Source organism: Mycteria americana, chromosome 24, assembly GCF_035582795.1.
Source record: "Mycteria americana isolate JAX WOST 10 ecotype Jacksonville Zoo and Gardens chromosome 24, USCA_MyAme_1.0, whole genome shotgun sequence".
Lineage (NCBI taxonomy): Eukaryota > Metazoa > Chordata > Aves > Ciconiiformes > Ciconiidae > Mycteria > Mycteria americana.
In genome coordinates, this window is record NC_134388.1 from 1,748,384 (window position 1) to 1,763,220 (window position 14,837).

Below are 14,837 nucleotides of genomic sequence, written 5' to 3' on the forward strand. Positions count from 1 at the left end.
GGTGAGCACGGTGATGTGCAGACACCGTTAGTTCAACCTTTCTGTACTTACGGGTGTGAAAGCTCCCATGAAGGTGCTGAGCTCTCTAGGAAGTCGTTTACAGGCTCTTGGAGTGGCAGGGCTGCCCTTTCAGCTCTCCTGGGCACCTGGAGGCAGTTGTCTGGCCCTCCCCACAGCACATCAGTGCCTTCAGCTCCTCCTCGTACAGTCTGGGCCGTGCTGTGGGCCTGCTCCTGGCTTCCCCTGCACCCTCGGGCGGGTGGGAGCATCCCGAAGGGTGAGGTTGAGCCGCACACGTGTGCACGCGTGCACACACACACACACACGTGTGCCATCCCCAGGAGTGACCCCAGCCCTGGGGCAGGGATTTCCACCTACCTGCAGCGTCTTCAAACCACTGCCAGCTGCAATGCCTCAAGCTGCCCCAGTGCTCTTGGGGGTCCTTCTTCCCTGCCACCCTCTGCGTGGTCCTGCTGCCCACAAAACAGCATCCCCCAACTCTGGACAGCCCTCCCAGGGCAGGGCGGCCCCTCTCCATGCAGGGATGTGGCTGGGAGAAACAGCAAGTCCCAGCCTTGTTCCTGCCTTGGCCGGTCACATCCCTGCAGGCCTGGACTGGGACGCTGCCCCCTCCCAGCAGACTTGGCTCCAGTCCCCCAGCAGCCTGCCCATCCCAGAGGAATCCACGTACCCCATCTGGGGGTAATTAACAGGCATGTTGCAACTCCCCACAGTGGGTTCCTGCTCCTGCTCATGCCTCGAGGCCTGTTTATGTGTTGTGGGAGCCACCGAACCTGTTTGGGATGTTCTGTTCCACAGCCCAGGAGCCCTCAGGTGACTGCGGCGGGTGTGAAGTGGGGTTAATGCAAAGGCTCACTTGCTTTCAATTGCCTTTTTCGTGTCTCCCTGCAGGAAAGAACCTCTACACGAATGAATACGTAGCTATCAAATTGGTGAGTCCCTCTGTGGTCAGGGTGGTGATGTTCAGGCCACTTGGGAAGGAGATTGTTCACCCTCCCCAGGCTGTTGGAGCGGGTCGAGCCGTGTGGGTTGCGCTAGGAGATGGATGGGTGGCTGCGCGGGGAGCTGTGCTCACTGCTAGGAATTGAGGGCAGGCAGAGCAACGCACGTCATTGCAGGTGGGGTGATCTGGGCCCAGGGAGACAAGAGCTGCATCTTCGCTTCTCCAGGACCTCGCTGTGGCCTGTGCTGCACTCAGCTGGTGCCAGCAGCAGAGAGACCTCCAGGAGAGGGTGGTCCCCACTGATACCTGCTCCCATTAATGTGTGCCCCAGCACCTGGATCTCTCTGGAAGGGGTGGATCTGGCTCCCATATGGGCTCATCTCATTGTCCCCTGAGGCTTCATCTCCATTTTACAGCAGCTTTTCTCAACCCCAAATGCTCACAGTCCAGCTGATGCCAGCATGTGAAGGAGGTGTCTAACATCCTGCTCCCTACAACAGCCTTAACCGTTCTCCTTCTCTCTTCCAAGGAACCCATAAAATCCCGGGCCCCCCAGCTGCACCTGGAGTATCGGTTCTACAAACAGCTCGGCAATGCAGGTATGGGGCTGGGCTGAGCTGCCGCAGGGAGCTGGCCGCCCAGGCAACACGGCTAGGAAAAGGAGGCTTCCTGTAAATGTGACTCTGCAAATTAGCTCCCCAGCATGAGCGACTCCTGCCCATCTGCTCGGCTGGGAGAGACCAATTTTACACAGAGCCACGCTAATCTTTGATCCCTTTTTATTTAGTTCTTTCCTCCCACCTCCCCTGCAGCAGTCAGGGATGCAGATGGAGCTGCCTCCTTCGCCCTCCTGCCAAGAGCAGAGCCAGGCTGTCTGCGGCAAGGAGGGAGGGCAGTGCAGAGAAATCCCCCCCATCTGCAGCCCCCCGTCCCGGCTCCAGCAATGGCATGGCCATGTCAGCATGGCCGTGTGCTGCTCAGCCCTGTTGCAATCCCTGACAGCCCCTGCTCCGTCTCTTGCAGAAGGAATTCCTCAGGTTTACTACTTTGGCCCCTGTGGGAAGTACAACGCCATGGTGTTGGAGCTGCTAGGACCCAGCCTAGAAGATCTCTTTGATCTGTGTGATCGGACCTTCACACTCAAGACCGTCCTGATGATCGCGATCCAGCTGGTGAGCACAGCACCTCTGCCTCACCTGCGGCTCTGTGTGGCTCACCCTGGCCTGCCTGGCCGCAGACCACGCTGGGGGAATGGGGTGATACATGGGCAAGGCGGTCAGGCTGTGTGGGGACCCCGCAGGGAAGGGGAGGGGAAGGAGGGGTGAGCCAGCACCCGGCAGGCTGTGGGAGACGCATCCCAGACCACCTCCCTCCATACCTCACCCTCTCCCTGACGGAGGAGGGCTCTCCCTCACCCCCACACAGGCTCTCTCTGAGCACAGCCGAACATCTCTTGCTGTGTGTCTGAGATGTGGCTGGACTGAGGTTGTCTCCCAGGGCTGGAGGACCTGTTGTGCCCATCCTTTTGACCCAGGGTGACGTACGGGCTGAGGGGAGCAGGGTTGCTGGCTGGGAGCGAGGCAATCGGAGCAGAGTCGGGCCCAGGGGAGGAGCGTGCAGGGATGAGTGCAGGATGCACGGTGCATCTCTGCCACGGTGCCGACATCTCCTTCTGCCCCCAGATCACACGGATGGAGTACGTCCACACCAAAAGCCTGATCTACAGAGACGTCAAGCCAGAGAACTTCCTGGTGGGGCGGCCGGGCAGCAAGCGGCAGCACACCATCCACATCATCGATTTTGGCCTGGCCAAAGAGTATATTGACCCTGAGACCAAAAAACACATCCCCTACCGAGAGCACAAGAGCCTGACAGGGACAGCACGCTACATGAGCATCAACACCCACCTCGGGAAAGGTGTGTGTGCACCGTGCGGCCAGCCCTGCCTCTCAGCTGAAAGGGAGAGGGAAGGGGACTGCAGGGTGCGAGGTCCCCCCTGCCAGAGGTGGGGCTGGGGACAAACTGCCTCTCCTGCTCTTCAGCCTGGGATGTTGGCAGGGGACTTGGGGTGCTGCAGGGTCTGACAGGGACAGGGAAGGTGGCTGTAGTGGGAACGTGCCCGTATCTCTTTTTCTCTCCATGCAGAACAAAGCCGCAGGGACGACCTGGAAGCATTAGGGCACATGTTTATGTACTTCCTCCGCGGGAGCCTCCCTTGGCAAGGCCTCAAGGTAACTGCCAGCTCCCACCGTCCCTGGGCACGGCTGCCCTGCGGGTCTGGCTCTGCCCTGGCATGGGCAGCATCAGAGTGTGGGGAGGGGAAAGCTTTGGCCCCCGGGGTGTTGGAGTGTTGGCACCCCACCAGATGCAGGGGCTGTTGCTCTGAGCTCTGTGCCAGGCCCTTGCTGTGCTGAGCAGCTGTAGGTGTTCCCCTCTTTGTGTCCCTCCTGCTTTGCGGGTATCCCAGCTGCTCTCACAGTGGCTGTCCTGGAACCACACTCCCCAGTGTTCATCTTCCAAAGCTGCCCTGGGTGAGGGGATTCCCTGGGAATGAGCTCTCGCTGCTACCTGGAAAAGGGGGACCAAGAAACCATTTGTGGTCTGACGGCACGCGGTGCCTTCCTCGCTCCTGGGGACGTGCCTGGCCCTCATGCTGACCTGCTCCTCCTCTCTGCCAGGCTGACACGCTAAAGGAGAGGTATCAGAAGATTGGTGACACCAAAAGAGCCACTCCGGTGGAGGTGCTCTGTGAGAACTTCCCAGGTGAGGGCACTCTGCATGGCCTGTCCCTGTCCCCAGCCTGGCCCCAGAGCCGCTGCGTTGGCATCTTGTCCCCCTGCCCCGACTGAGCCTGCTCTGTCCCCACAGAGGAGATGGCCACATACTTGCGCTACGTGCGGCGGCTGGATTTCTTCGAGAAGCCTGATTACGACTACCTGCGGAAGCTCTTCACAGACTTGTTCGAGAGGAACGGTTACGTGTTCGACTATGAATACGACTGGGCAGGGAAACCGCTGGTGAGTGGCGAGGGAGCGGGAGCGGGCAGAGGGTGCTGGGCCCCAGGGTGCCCGGGGGGCGGTGGGCAGCATGGTGGGGAGTCAGCATGGTCTGCGGCAGCAGCCAGGGAGGATGCAGGTCGGTAGTCGTCCCTGCCACGCACATCCATGCCTGAGAGATCAGCTCTACCAGTCCTCGCCAGACACCAGCAGCCAGCTCCAAACTGAGGCTGTCGTGCTGATGAGTTAAAGCTGTGACACAGAAATTTGAGGCTCCTGGAGCTAAGGGGAACCCAGCAGTCAAGTTGGCACCTTGCTTTCTGCCGTGGGCACCCTCTGTGGGCTCGCTGCAGCCAAACACCAAGTGTGGAGCTGCTGGGGCAGGGGTAGGGGCTGGGATCAGGCCCCGATTCTGGGGTGTTTTGCATGTTCGGCTAGAGGTTGGATCAGGGAGCGTGGGGCGGTGGGAGGGCTGCTGTGCCACGGCTGATGTTGTCCTTGTGTCCGCAGCCCACCCCCATCGGCACGATGCACAGCGAGGTGCAGGTGCAGCCCCCGAACAGAGACAAAGCACAGCCACACACCAAACACCAGGTGAGCGGCAGCGCTGCCCGGGCCGGGGCACGGGACCGCGGTCGTGCACAGCTTGGGCTTCTGCTCCACAGGCTCACAGAGCCCAGTGGGACCTCTGGATGGAGGCAGGGACCGCGGCATCTTTTTTTCCCCAGTGCTGTCTGTGGGAGGGCTTCCTCCCTGCAGGTCTGGGTCTGTGGCTAGCAGGGGGACCAGGGCAGTGTCCCTGGGGCCAGGCGGTCTGGCAGAAGCGGGAGGAAGCAGCCGTGGGAGGCTGTAGCACAGTGGGGAAGCGCCAGGCCTGGGCTTCGGCCGGCACGCTGCAGGGTTTAGCGCTGACCGGTGGGTGTGGGCACGGTACAGGCTGAGCCACCTTGTGCTAAGGACAATGTCCCCATGGGAGTAACTTGCTGCTCTGTTTGCGGTGCCACTTTCTTCAATGGGATGGGGACACGGGACAAGGGAGGGGGCTGCCTGGGCCTCGGGGGAGATTTGTGGTGCAGCTTGGCAGCGTGTGGCCCCGTGCTGGAGAGAGGGGCTGGCTTTGCCCTGGGAACCGGCGGGGCATGTGGGGCCGAGCTGGGAGCAGCTCGGGGCAGGGAGACGGGCAGAGCTGTGCAGGCAGCTCCCTGCCTGTGTCACTGTGGGAAAGGGGCTGGGCTGCCCGGCCCTTCTCTGGTGCCGTGGCCCATCCTACCCTGGTGCAGGAAACGTGGCTTTGGGACTGCTGCCGTCAAGAGCAAACCTCACACGTTTCCCCAACGGTTTCGTACAGAGCCTTGTCCTCTTGTCTTGAACCTCCACGGGGAGCAAAGCACCTGCAAACGGGCTGGAGCTGAGGGTGCAGCACCCTGTCCTCCCTCACCCATGTATCGGCCCACCGGTGCCCCTTGCTGCTGTGGGCGTTGCAACCACGGGGAGCCAGGGACAGCCCTGGCTCTCACTGGGCGGTGGCTGGGCAGCGCTTCCTGAGGGAGAGGACGACATCTTCAAAGCACCTCTGGCTCACTCCTGGGAACTTGCTCCCAGTAAGATCTGCTCTCTGCCTCCAGCATCCAAGAAATGCCATGTTTGACATCCCTTCTCAAGGGCAGTGGGAAAAGCAAAGCACAAAACTCCCACAGCGTGGGAGCAGTTTCCAACCTGGGGATGGAGAGGGGCCGTGCCATGCTCACAGTGGTGAGGGTTTGGCAGCAGGGTGCTCCCCTGCTGTCGGACAGCTGAGGAGCCCGGTGCCCTCGAGGAGCGGCACAGCTCGCTTCCTTGCAGTAGCCCCACAAAGATCCGCGTCAGCCTCGGAACATTGCGCTTGTAGGAGAGCGGCCGGCGGCATCGCCTCGGCCCGGCTGCACCTCCCCGTGCAGCGAGCGGCACTGCTGTCCCAGCACGCTCCGAAACGCAGCCGCCGGCCCTGTCGGGGCTGGCCGTGCTCTGCAGGGCAGTGTGTCCTCAGCTGCCCGGAGAGGACGTGCCTGGTGCTGGGGAAGGGCCCAGCTCCATTGCTGGGGGGTGCGTGTGTGCATATGTACGTGGCAGGGAGGATGCGGACCCACGGTGTCGCCGCAGGGACCGCTCTGGGGAGCCGCCGGGATGGTGCTGCGCGAGTGCCCTCCGCAATCACAAACTCGAGCTGCTCTGGTCATGGTTTTGCTTTTGCATGTCTTATTTTCTCGACTCCCTTTGCCACTCTTCTCCCTGCCCCTTCCCTCCACCTCTCCCTTCTCTTCCCCATTCTTCCTCTTTTCTTTTCTTTTGTTTCTTTTCATTCTGTTCCTCCTGCCTGTCGCGAGCAGCCGCCCGAGGGGACGGAGTTGTGGGATCCTCAGGCCAGTGGGCAGCCTGCCGAGGAGCCTTTGGGAGCTCACCTGGCAGCCGGCAGGCTCGGGGGGTCCGTCCAGGTACACGCAACCACGCGCCGAGGGCAGGGGCGGGCGCGGGAGGGAGCAGAGCCAACCTGCGCCACGCGACCTGCCCACACATCTGGGCGCAAGCCGACGTGTGTCTGCCGGCCGTGCCAGGGGATCAGCCCCGCTCCCCCGCCCCAGGGCGGCATCAGGGCCACGCATGCCCAGGGTCTTGCCTAGGCTGCAACACGTGGACCCAGGGGCTGCGCTGCCTTGTCCCTGTGGTGCGTGATGCTCACGGCTCGCATACGAGGCTGGCATTGCTTCCCGGGGACTGCCGGGCTCTCTTGGTGCTGCCGGTTGGGACTCGGAGGGCGGTTAGAGATGGACGAAGCGCTGGGTCTGTGCCAGGCATCAGGCTCTGCCCCCAGTGCCGCTCGTCCCAGCAGTGCCAGACAACGTGGCCTTATTCCACATGGGGACTTCCCTGTGCCTCCTTGTTTGACTGGAGCGATGGCTTTGAGCCCTGCTTCTCCTCCCTTTCCCTGGGCAGTCCTCAGCCTCGTCTCCCCGCCTCGGTCCTGCACTCGCGCCGTCAGCCGCGTGCTCGCCGCCCTCGCAGCCTTCTGCCCTCCGCCGCTCGGTCCCCCTCGGGCTGGTGGGGTCCAGCCCACGCGGATGGTGGGGCATCCATGGTGGGTCCCCGCCGGCCAGGCCTGCGCTGCTTCCTCCGTCTCTGCTTCTGTCCCCACCACTGCTGCTCGTTCTGCTGCTCCATGGTGAATCTCTGCTGGTGCTCGGTCCCGGGCTTGCGTCTGGCTCCTGCCGCTGCCGTTGCAGGGCTGGGGCAGGCCATGAGGCCAGCTCACGCTCTGTCCTGCTCCTCCTGTACCATGTCCCCTTCCTGCCACAGCAGCTGCTCCCTGCTCTTGCTCTGCAAACCTCCCCCCGTCCTCCGCCTGCGCCCGGCACTGCAGGGGGATGTTGGTGATGCCCAGGGCTTGTTTTGGGGGGCTGTAGCTTGACGTAGCCCGGCCGGCTGGGCACTGTGGCTGTCGGATGGCAGCTCCTCCTCAAGTCTGGGTAAGGCTGAGCCTCCTTGCCAGGGACGAGCAGCTTGGCGATCCTTTGGCCTGTGCATCCCCAGGGAGCTCCTGGCTGGGAGCAGCGGGCGCAGGAGGGGGGGGTCTCAGGCAAGTCTCAGCTGCCTATGCCAACCCCGTCCTTACTTTGGTGACTTGGATCTCCTCCCGGCCCTGGCCCCGCTGCCCCGGCGAGCGGGCAGGAGCTCAGGGCACCTCGAGGCCAGCAGGAGCCTGCAGGGTGGGCGCTGGGCTGAATCCTGCAGGGCCCGGCGGTGTTGCGGCTTGGGGCTGGGGAGCAAGAGCTGTGTCCAGTTGCTCGGTCATGGCAAGGTCTCCTCAGAGCTAACAGCTTCATGGGGCTGTGTCTCCTGGGCACGTTGGAGCTGGTGCCAGTAAGCCCCTCTCCTCACGGGATGTGCAGGGGTTCCCTGGAGCCAGCCTCCTCGCACAGACGCCGAGGGGATCAAACCCCTCCGTGCGATGGGGCTGCTTGGGACTGCTCAGCACTGAGGCCGAGCACCACTGTCTGGGCGAGGGCACCGTCCTGCTGCCCTGCTTCGGGACCTCGGTGCTCCCAGCTTGTGCAGGGCCGGGGGCGGCCGTGCCGCCTCCTGGGGCTGCACCTCTCCGGGACACAGCTGCCGTGGGGCAGGGTTACGAGGCTAAGGACCGGCCCGTGCCCCGCGGGCTGCCCCGCGCTGACGCTCGCCTCTCCCCAGGTGATGAGCTCCACCAACGGAGAGCTGAACACGGACGACCCCACGGCAGGACATTCGAACGCCCCCATCACAGCCCCCACCGAGGTGGAGGTGACAGACGATACAAAGTAAGGACACAGCCCCACTGCCTCCCCCTTGCCAGGGCCGGGACAGACGTGGGTTTTGGCAGCTGCCCTGCGATGGCTTGGCCAGTCCCCTCCGGGGAGGAACAGCCCAGCTCTAGAGCGAGTAACTACCGCTCTTCCCTGGGACCCCACGAGAGGTGTCCCTGCAGGGCCACCGCCACCCCCAGCCCCTTCCCAGCTCGCCCTGCCCAGCCCTGGGGCTCACGCATCCTCCCCAAAGCCAGCGCAGAGGGGCACGCATGGATCCGGGGCCATTCCCTCTCCGGGAGCCCTGGCCCTGGCTCCGGCCATTGGCATTTGCCATGGCTGGCATTGTGTGCTGTGGCCGGTGTCACTCACCCTGGTTGGTGTCACTTGCTGTGGCCATCGCGGTGCTCCCAGTCCAAGCCCCTGCCACGTACGGGAGGCACTTCCCAGAGCAGCCCTGCCCACGTGGGGCTCACCAAGATGCCGAGGGGTTTCTGTTCCTCCCCGCCCCGCATCTGCCCTGACCAGGGGCCTGCTGAGCCCGTCTGTGTCCAGGCCCCGGGGCTGACGGGGTCTCCTCTGTCCCCAGGTGCTGCTGTTTCTTCAAGAGAAGGAAGAGGAAAACCACCAAGCGTCGCAAGTGAGCTGCCAGGCCGGGTGGAGCGGCGTGTGCGATGGCTCCTCTCCCTCTGGCCGTGGCTGGATCTTGACCTGCGGAGCCGGCGGCGGCGGCCCCTCAGTTTGGACGGGGACGGGGGGGGCCGAGCCGGACGGCCTCCCCCAGCACCCCACGTGCAGGCGGGGAGCGGGGCCTCCCCAAACTGCTTGTCCTTTCCTCCGCCACTCGCCCAGCGCGTGGCCGTTTACGCGAACCAAGCCCGACTTCGCTGAAGTTCCTGCGTCCGTCACAAAGAAAAAAAAAAAAAGAAACCGAAACAAATCCACAGCGTCACTTGCTTTTGAGTCTATAACTAGTTTGAAAATGGGGATCAACTCTACAGACTCTGAACCGTCGCTGTCAGAAGAAGCAGAAGACAATTTCGAGAGCAGTGGGCTAAGGAGGATTTTTTTTTTTTTTTTTCTGTTGCTTCTTTGTCTCTTAAGTTAATTTAAAGTGAGTCTCGGTGCAGAGTGCTGAGTCGTCAGTCTTTGACCGTCATCTTCAGTGTTACTGAGTTCTGCTCTTCCTTTAGGCCCTCCACCCCGCGTCCCCCCGTTGGGTCCCCCCCCTTCGTTAACGCCTTTGGTGACGAGCGGCGCGGTCTCCGGTACGGTGAGAAGTGCTGGGGTGTGCGCAGGGGCGGGGGGAGAGGAAATGTGTTTACAGTTCATTTTACGATGCACTTTCGCTAGCAATACAGGCGACGTTTGGGCCTGCCAGGAACAGGGCGGCGACTCCCGGGGGCTGGGGGATGCGGGGACGGGGACGGCCGGGCACCGGACTGCCCCGGCCACTGCCAGGGCCGCCTGGCCAAGACCAGAGGGACGCACGAAGGGAGGTGGCAGAGCACGGTAGAAGAGCAAAGCAGCCTCATCTCTGGCGCTGGGATGTCTTAGGGCTGGATGCGTTTCCGCCACAGCTTTAGGTCTATTTGCAGCAGCACAGAGGCAGCGCCGCGGCTGCAGGGCAGCGGTTTATCGACCTCTTTGGCTTTATGGATCGTTTGCCGCGTGTCTGAGCCCGCCGAGGGCCCCGGTGCCGCTTCCCGGGGCGGTGGCGGGCACAGGGTGGGCTGTGGCCGGGGCGGGTGGCACCGTGGGCAGGCACGGAGGCAGGCGGTGAGCGCGGCCGGACAGCAAAGGGCGTCAGGGTGGTCCGGAGCTGCTGGCGTGGCATCCTCCCGCCTGATCCTCGGGCAGGAGGAAACCGGATTTTTTGCAACTTACACACAAACAGAAACGCACGGACACAGAGAGAGACACACACCCCCACGCACACCCCCACACCCCCACTCCCCCGGTCCTCACCACCCCAGGGCACCGCAGCTTTCCCCCGTGTGCACCCGTGCGCTGTTGTGTGTATTGATCATGACACATTTGGGGGGGGGCACACTTATCTTTACCAAAACCCTGTTGTTCTGCCCCAAGAGAGGGGCCGAGGCTGTGCTGAGCTTTTGCGGGGGGGCGGGGGTGGGGGAACGGGACCATCTGTGGCTGCTTCGAAACATTTGTCCAAACTGACCAGCTCTGGAGGCCCCACATCACGGGAGGGGCCGCGCCAGCCTGGGGGGGTCACCCTGTCCTGCCTGGGCACCCATGGGCCATGGCTGCACGTGGGGGCCCTGGGGAGGGCACTGCGCCGTGGCCCCCCCTTCTCCTAAATTCGGGATTGACCCCGGCTTTGGCTTCCCCTGGGCTGCAGCGGGGCAGGAGGGGCCGCGGCAGCCAGGGCAGCCCCAGCCGCTGCTGCTTCCCCCGGCCGCGGTGGGGGTGACGCGCAACATTTGACCTTGTGTCCCCAACGAGGCAAACAAACAAACAAAATTTTTTAAATCGCCTTAAATTTTCACTGGAAGCGGACCCTTCTCAGAGCATCGCTCAGACCAAGCCAAGCGGAGGCCGAAGAGGAGCCACGGAGGGGAAGGGCGTTTGCCCGGCTCCATCTGCGCACCCTGTGCCGCCGGCAGCTGCGAGCGGGGCCACGGGAGCAGCCGAGGACGGCGGCACGGCCCCGGGACTTACTGTCCTTCCAGCGAGGAGTCCAAATACTGAGATTGTACGTGAGGGCGTTTGTTCCATTGCGAGTTTAGTTACTGCTTTAAAACAAAGTGTACAGAAATGGCATTTAAGTTTCTCTGATGCTTCCTGGAAGCCATAGAATTTAGGGGCTTTTTTTTTTAATAAAAACAATTAAAAAATAAAATTAAAAAAAAAAAAAATCTTCAAAACCCTACGCTTTCTTCTGCGCTCGATTGCATGGCCCCGAGGGTGGGGACGGTGACAAAGTGCTCCCTTTTCATCTGAGGCTCGACCAGCAGCGGGTTCCCCGTCCCCCGGGTGGGAGCTGCCTCAGCCCCTCCGTGGCCGTCCCCAGCAGAGGGCCGGCTCCCCGGCCGTGCGCTGCGGTGCGGAGCTAAAAGCACGTCCCCTCGTTTCTTTGTCAGGTGAGGCAGCAGGAGGAAAGGCTGGCGGAGGTCAGGGGAGCAGCAGTGAGGCTGATGATGGCTCCGGGCATCTCCCTGCCCAGCCTGACTCCCCCCAGGGCTCGCAGTGGGGGTCGCGTAGAGCCCGCGAGCGGGGAAGTCAGCGGGGCGGGGGGGCGGTTCCCGCCGGAGCCCAGTGCTCCCGCACCAGCAAGGGCTCTGCAAGGGGGCTCCAGCCTGAAGGACCGCAGCCCCGGTGGGCCTCCCTGCGAGGAGGAGGAAGGACAGGACGGGCATTGTGCTCGAGCCAGGCGAGACCCGGCCACGGCCACTGGACCTCGGGCCTCCTCGGGCGCAGCGCCGATGCGTGCGACGGGGGGAGAGCAGAGGGGCAAGGCCGAGGTCCCCGCTGCTCCGGGCGCTCTGGTGCCCCCGACAAAGTGCTCCGGCACGGGCTGGCAGCTCCCCGCAGCCCAGCCCCGCCCAGGGCAGCCGCCTCAGCAGCCTCCGGCCCCGGGGACCGCATTCACCAGGCAGCTCTGACGCGGCCCCGCTGCTCCCTCCAGGCAGCCGGTAAGAGCAGAGCCCCGGCCCCTCACCGAGGTGTGGAGCAGCGCCCGGGAGCTGCTGAAAGGTGCTTTGGTGGGGCAGAAGGGCAGGCAGAGCCCAGCCCTCGTCCCTGCTCCACCAGCTGCCGCCTGCAGCCCCTCCGCACCAGGAACCGCCTTCCAGTCCTGCCCCCGCAGAGAGGGCAGGGGAAGAGCCCCTTACACCTCCCTCACAGCAAGGTCCCCGCTTTCAAAGACCCAGACTGACCCCTGCAAAGGCCAGGGCAGCTCTTTGTGCGTGTTTGTCAGGAACTTCAATCGAGGTTAAAGAAATTCAGTCAAAGTGACAGGCTAAAGCTACCACAGACGCGGACAGGATAATGCCCACTCAGTGCCCTCCTGCTCTTCTCCCCCAGAGAAACAGAGGTTCTGTAATAACCTCATTCCCCAGAGGGTCTGGGCTTCCCAAGCAGGGATCCGCCTTCCTCTCGGGACTCCCGGGGAGCCCGGCTCCTGCCGCGCACCGCAGAGGGGGAGGCCGAGGACCTCGCACCCTTGGCTGGGGGAGAAGGGCCGGGAAGCAGCTGGGCACAGGTTCCCCCTCCACCGTTCCTTTGACACACCGGCGGCCATCAGCTCTCTTCAAATCATGAAGAAACTTTTGTAAAGACAACCTGAATGTCTTTATTGATTTCCTATTTACAAATCACAAAGCTGGCCAAAAGCAGAGTGTGAACACTGAACGAGAGCATCGGATACATTCATCAATATAGCACTGGAGTCGAGACAGTCCCAGCTCTGCTCGGAAGGTGACGTGGTACAACAGAACGTCTCATACTTTTGGAAACAGGCATGTCCAACAACGAATTACATTCATCTATCTACAAAAGCCAGAATTGCATCAAACTGCATAAAAGCCGTAAGAACAGAAGTTGCTCAGGTGTAGTTCGGTTTGACTCCTCTCCCTCCCCGACAGGACAAGCTACCAGACCTACCTTGTGGGGTGACAGCAGGAAGGGTGCATTTGGGAAGAGAATCTGCATAACAAAATAGTAGTAAAAACAGATGCTTCCAGGGAAGAGCCAGCAAGGAGGCGCCTACCCCGGCTGAGCAAGGCCTGCCGTCGAGTCCTGCTCTTTCCGCAGCCAAGTGTGCAGCTTTGCTTCTTTCAAATTCCAATTATTTCCACGAGTGCCACCTATATACAGAAAGGCCCCGAGGTGCCATATCCACCGCAGACAGCCTACCCCGGGGAAGGCGCAGGCCCCGACGCGGTTCTCGGGCGCGTGTAGTGAAGTTCCCACAACCTTTGAGAAGAGGGGCAGAGGCGGGAGGCGAGAGCGGGCGCAGCTATGTACATCCCGACGGGCCGCCTCCCTGGCGGGAAGGAGCCTGCCCGGTCTGTTAATCCGTCTCACAACACTTTGCATTGCACAGAGTCAGGTTCAATAACTAAGTCATGGACCCATCTTTTTTTTTCTTTTTTTTTTTTCCTTTTTTTTTTTCCTTTTTTTTTTTTTAGTACTGGCCATATTAAAAACATCCTACCTTGAAGCAGGCTTACAATATACACATCTTACAACGTCTTCCTAGAGAACGTAACACACTATTGACATCTCTAATAGCTACTGGTTAGGAGGTGCAGGGCGTTCCTGACAGCGTTACTGCTGCGCGGCTGATGAGGAGATACCCGGCCGGCCACAGACCCGACCGGAGGGAGCAAGAGGAGGAGATGTCATTTCCCCAGTGAGTGAGCAGGCACCGGGCCATCCACACCCGCAAAGAACGACCAGGTTTTAACTTCTAGCAGCTCAATAAGGTGGCAACTGCTGCCTGGCGAGTTACGATGGCTTCGTGTGCCTGGAGCAGAGGGGAACCTCAGCTCTGAGGCAGCACCACCCCTGCCAGCAAGTCCCACGCAGGCTTCGGAAGGCTCTGGCCACGCTGCCAGGCAGTCTTTTAATTACAGCTTCCTCGGCAGAGGAGGGGGAGGAAATAGTCTCGTAGTCTTCACCAGCGGGCAGCGACCGCGAGGCTGGTCGGGCAGCCACAAGTACAAGCCACCCACCTCCTCCCCGGCCGGACAGCGCCTTCCCTGCCCAGCTAAAGTTGTACCTGCTTCTGGGGAAAAGCAACCGGCCCTGCACAGGTAAGAAGGGGCCCTCTTCCAGATTACCGAGCTCAACGGCCCAAAGCCAGGTGATATTTGTAAATACCGCATCTTCCTCCTGCGCCCGTCCAAACAGGCAGACTGTGCAAACATACACAGGCAAAGAGAAAATCTTTGTTTGCCTAAACTGTTTCATAAATCCTCGTCCATCTGCTGCATTATTAGGTAACAGGCAGTCGCACATCGAGCCTCTTCCTATTTCGCATCAGGGCAGCACGCTCTGAAGCGGCCCAGGGGTGGGTTAGCAATGCAACAAACAAAGAAAATGCATTGAAACGTGCATGAAAACAGCAGCGAGACACAGGAAGAGGGGGGCCAGGTGAGGCAAGTTCCCTTGCTTGCTTCAACTGACAAACCCCGGCACTATCTGCAAAGGATTTGATTAGCACAGTAACGACTAGCACGGGTACCCTGCTGCTGAAGGCTGCACGGGGGTTATTGAGGATCGCCCATCGTTTGAAACGCGCTACGGAGTTTGAAAGAAGCACCACCAGGCCCCAGCGCAGCAGCCTGCACACAGGGGAGGAAAGAGCCTGCCCGGCCAGAACCGCTGCCCCTTCCCGAGTCCGCAGGGCCACGGGCCGTCCGCAGGGGAGGGCGGTTCGCTGTCGCCAACTGCCCAAGGTAAAGGATTGTCACAAATTAGTGAGAATAGCATGAAAACGCCGCAGTCTCTCCAGAGGCGCTCGAGTGTTGAGGTCTCCCTCAAGACCGTGTAGTGCTAAAACAGCAAAGCCTCAGGGAAAAGGCCACTTTCCGTAAC

At 61.6% G+C, this 14,837-nt stretch overlaps 1 protein-coding gene across 3 annotated transcripts in view; it reads left to right on the forward strand.

Annotated features, from left to right (window-relative positions):
* Positions 1-9,404, forward strand: part of CSNK1G2 (casein kinase 1 gamma 2) — a 46,247-nt gene extending 36,843 nt beyond the window's left edge. For 2 of the 3 annotated variants that reach the window (XM_075524611.1, XM_075524610.1), the window contains exons 3-12: positions 913-953; positions 1,494-1,563; positions 1,988-2,136; positions 2,647-2,881; positions 3,110-3,195; positions 3,643-3,727; positions 3,833-3,981; positions 4,471-4,554; positions 8,182-8,288; positions 8,863-9,404. In XM_075524611.1, coding sequence (XP_075380726.1) covers positions 913-953; positions 1,494-1,563; positions 1,988-2,136; positions 2,647-2,881; positions 3,110-3,195; positions 3,643-3,727; positions 3,833-3,981; positions 4,471-4,554; positions 8,182-8,288; positions 8,863-8,917 — 1,061 coding nt within the window. In that variant the 3' untranslated portion in view covers positions 8,918-9,404. Of the gene's footprint in view, positions 1-912; positions 954-1,493; positions 1,564-1,987; positions 2,137-2,646; positions 2,882-3,109; positions 3,196-3,642; positions 3,728-3,832; positions 3,982-4,470; positions 4,555-6,326; positions 6,432-8,181; positions 8,289-8,862 lie in introns of all 3 variants that reach the window. The other variant, XM_075524613.1, reaches the window with a different exon arrangement.
* Positions 9,405-14,837: the final 5,433 nt, after the last annotated feature.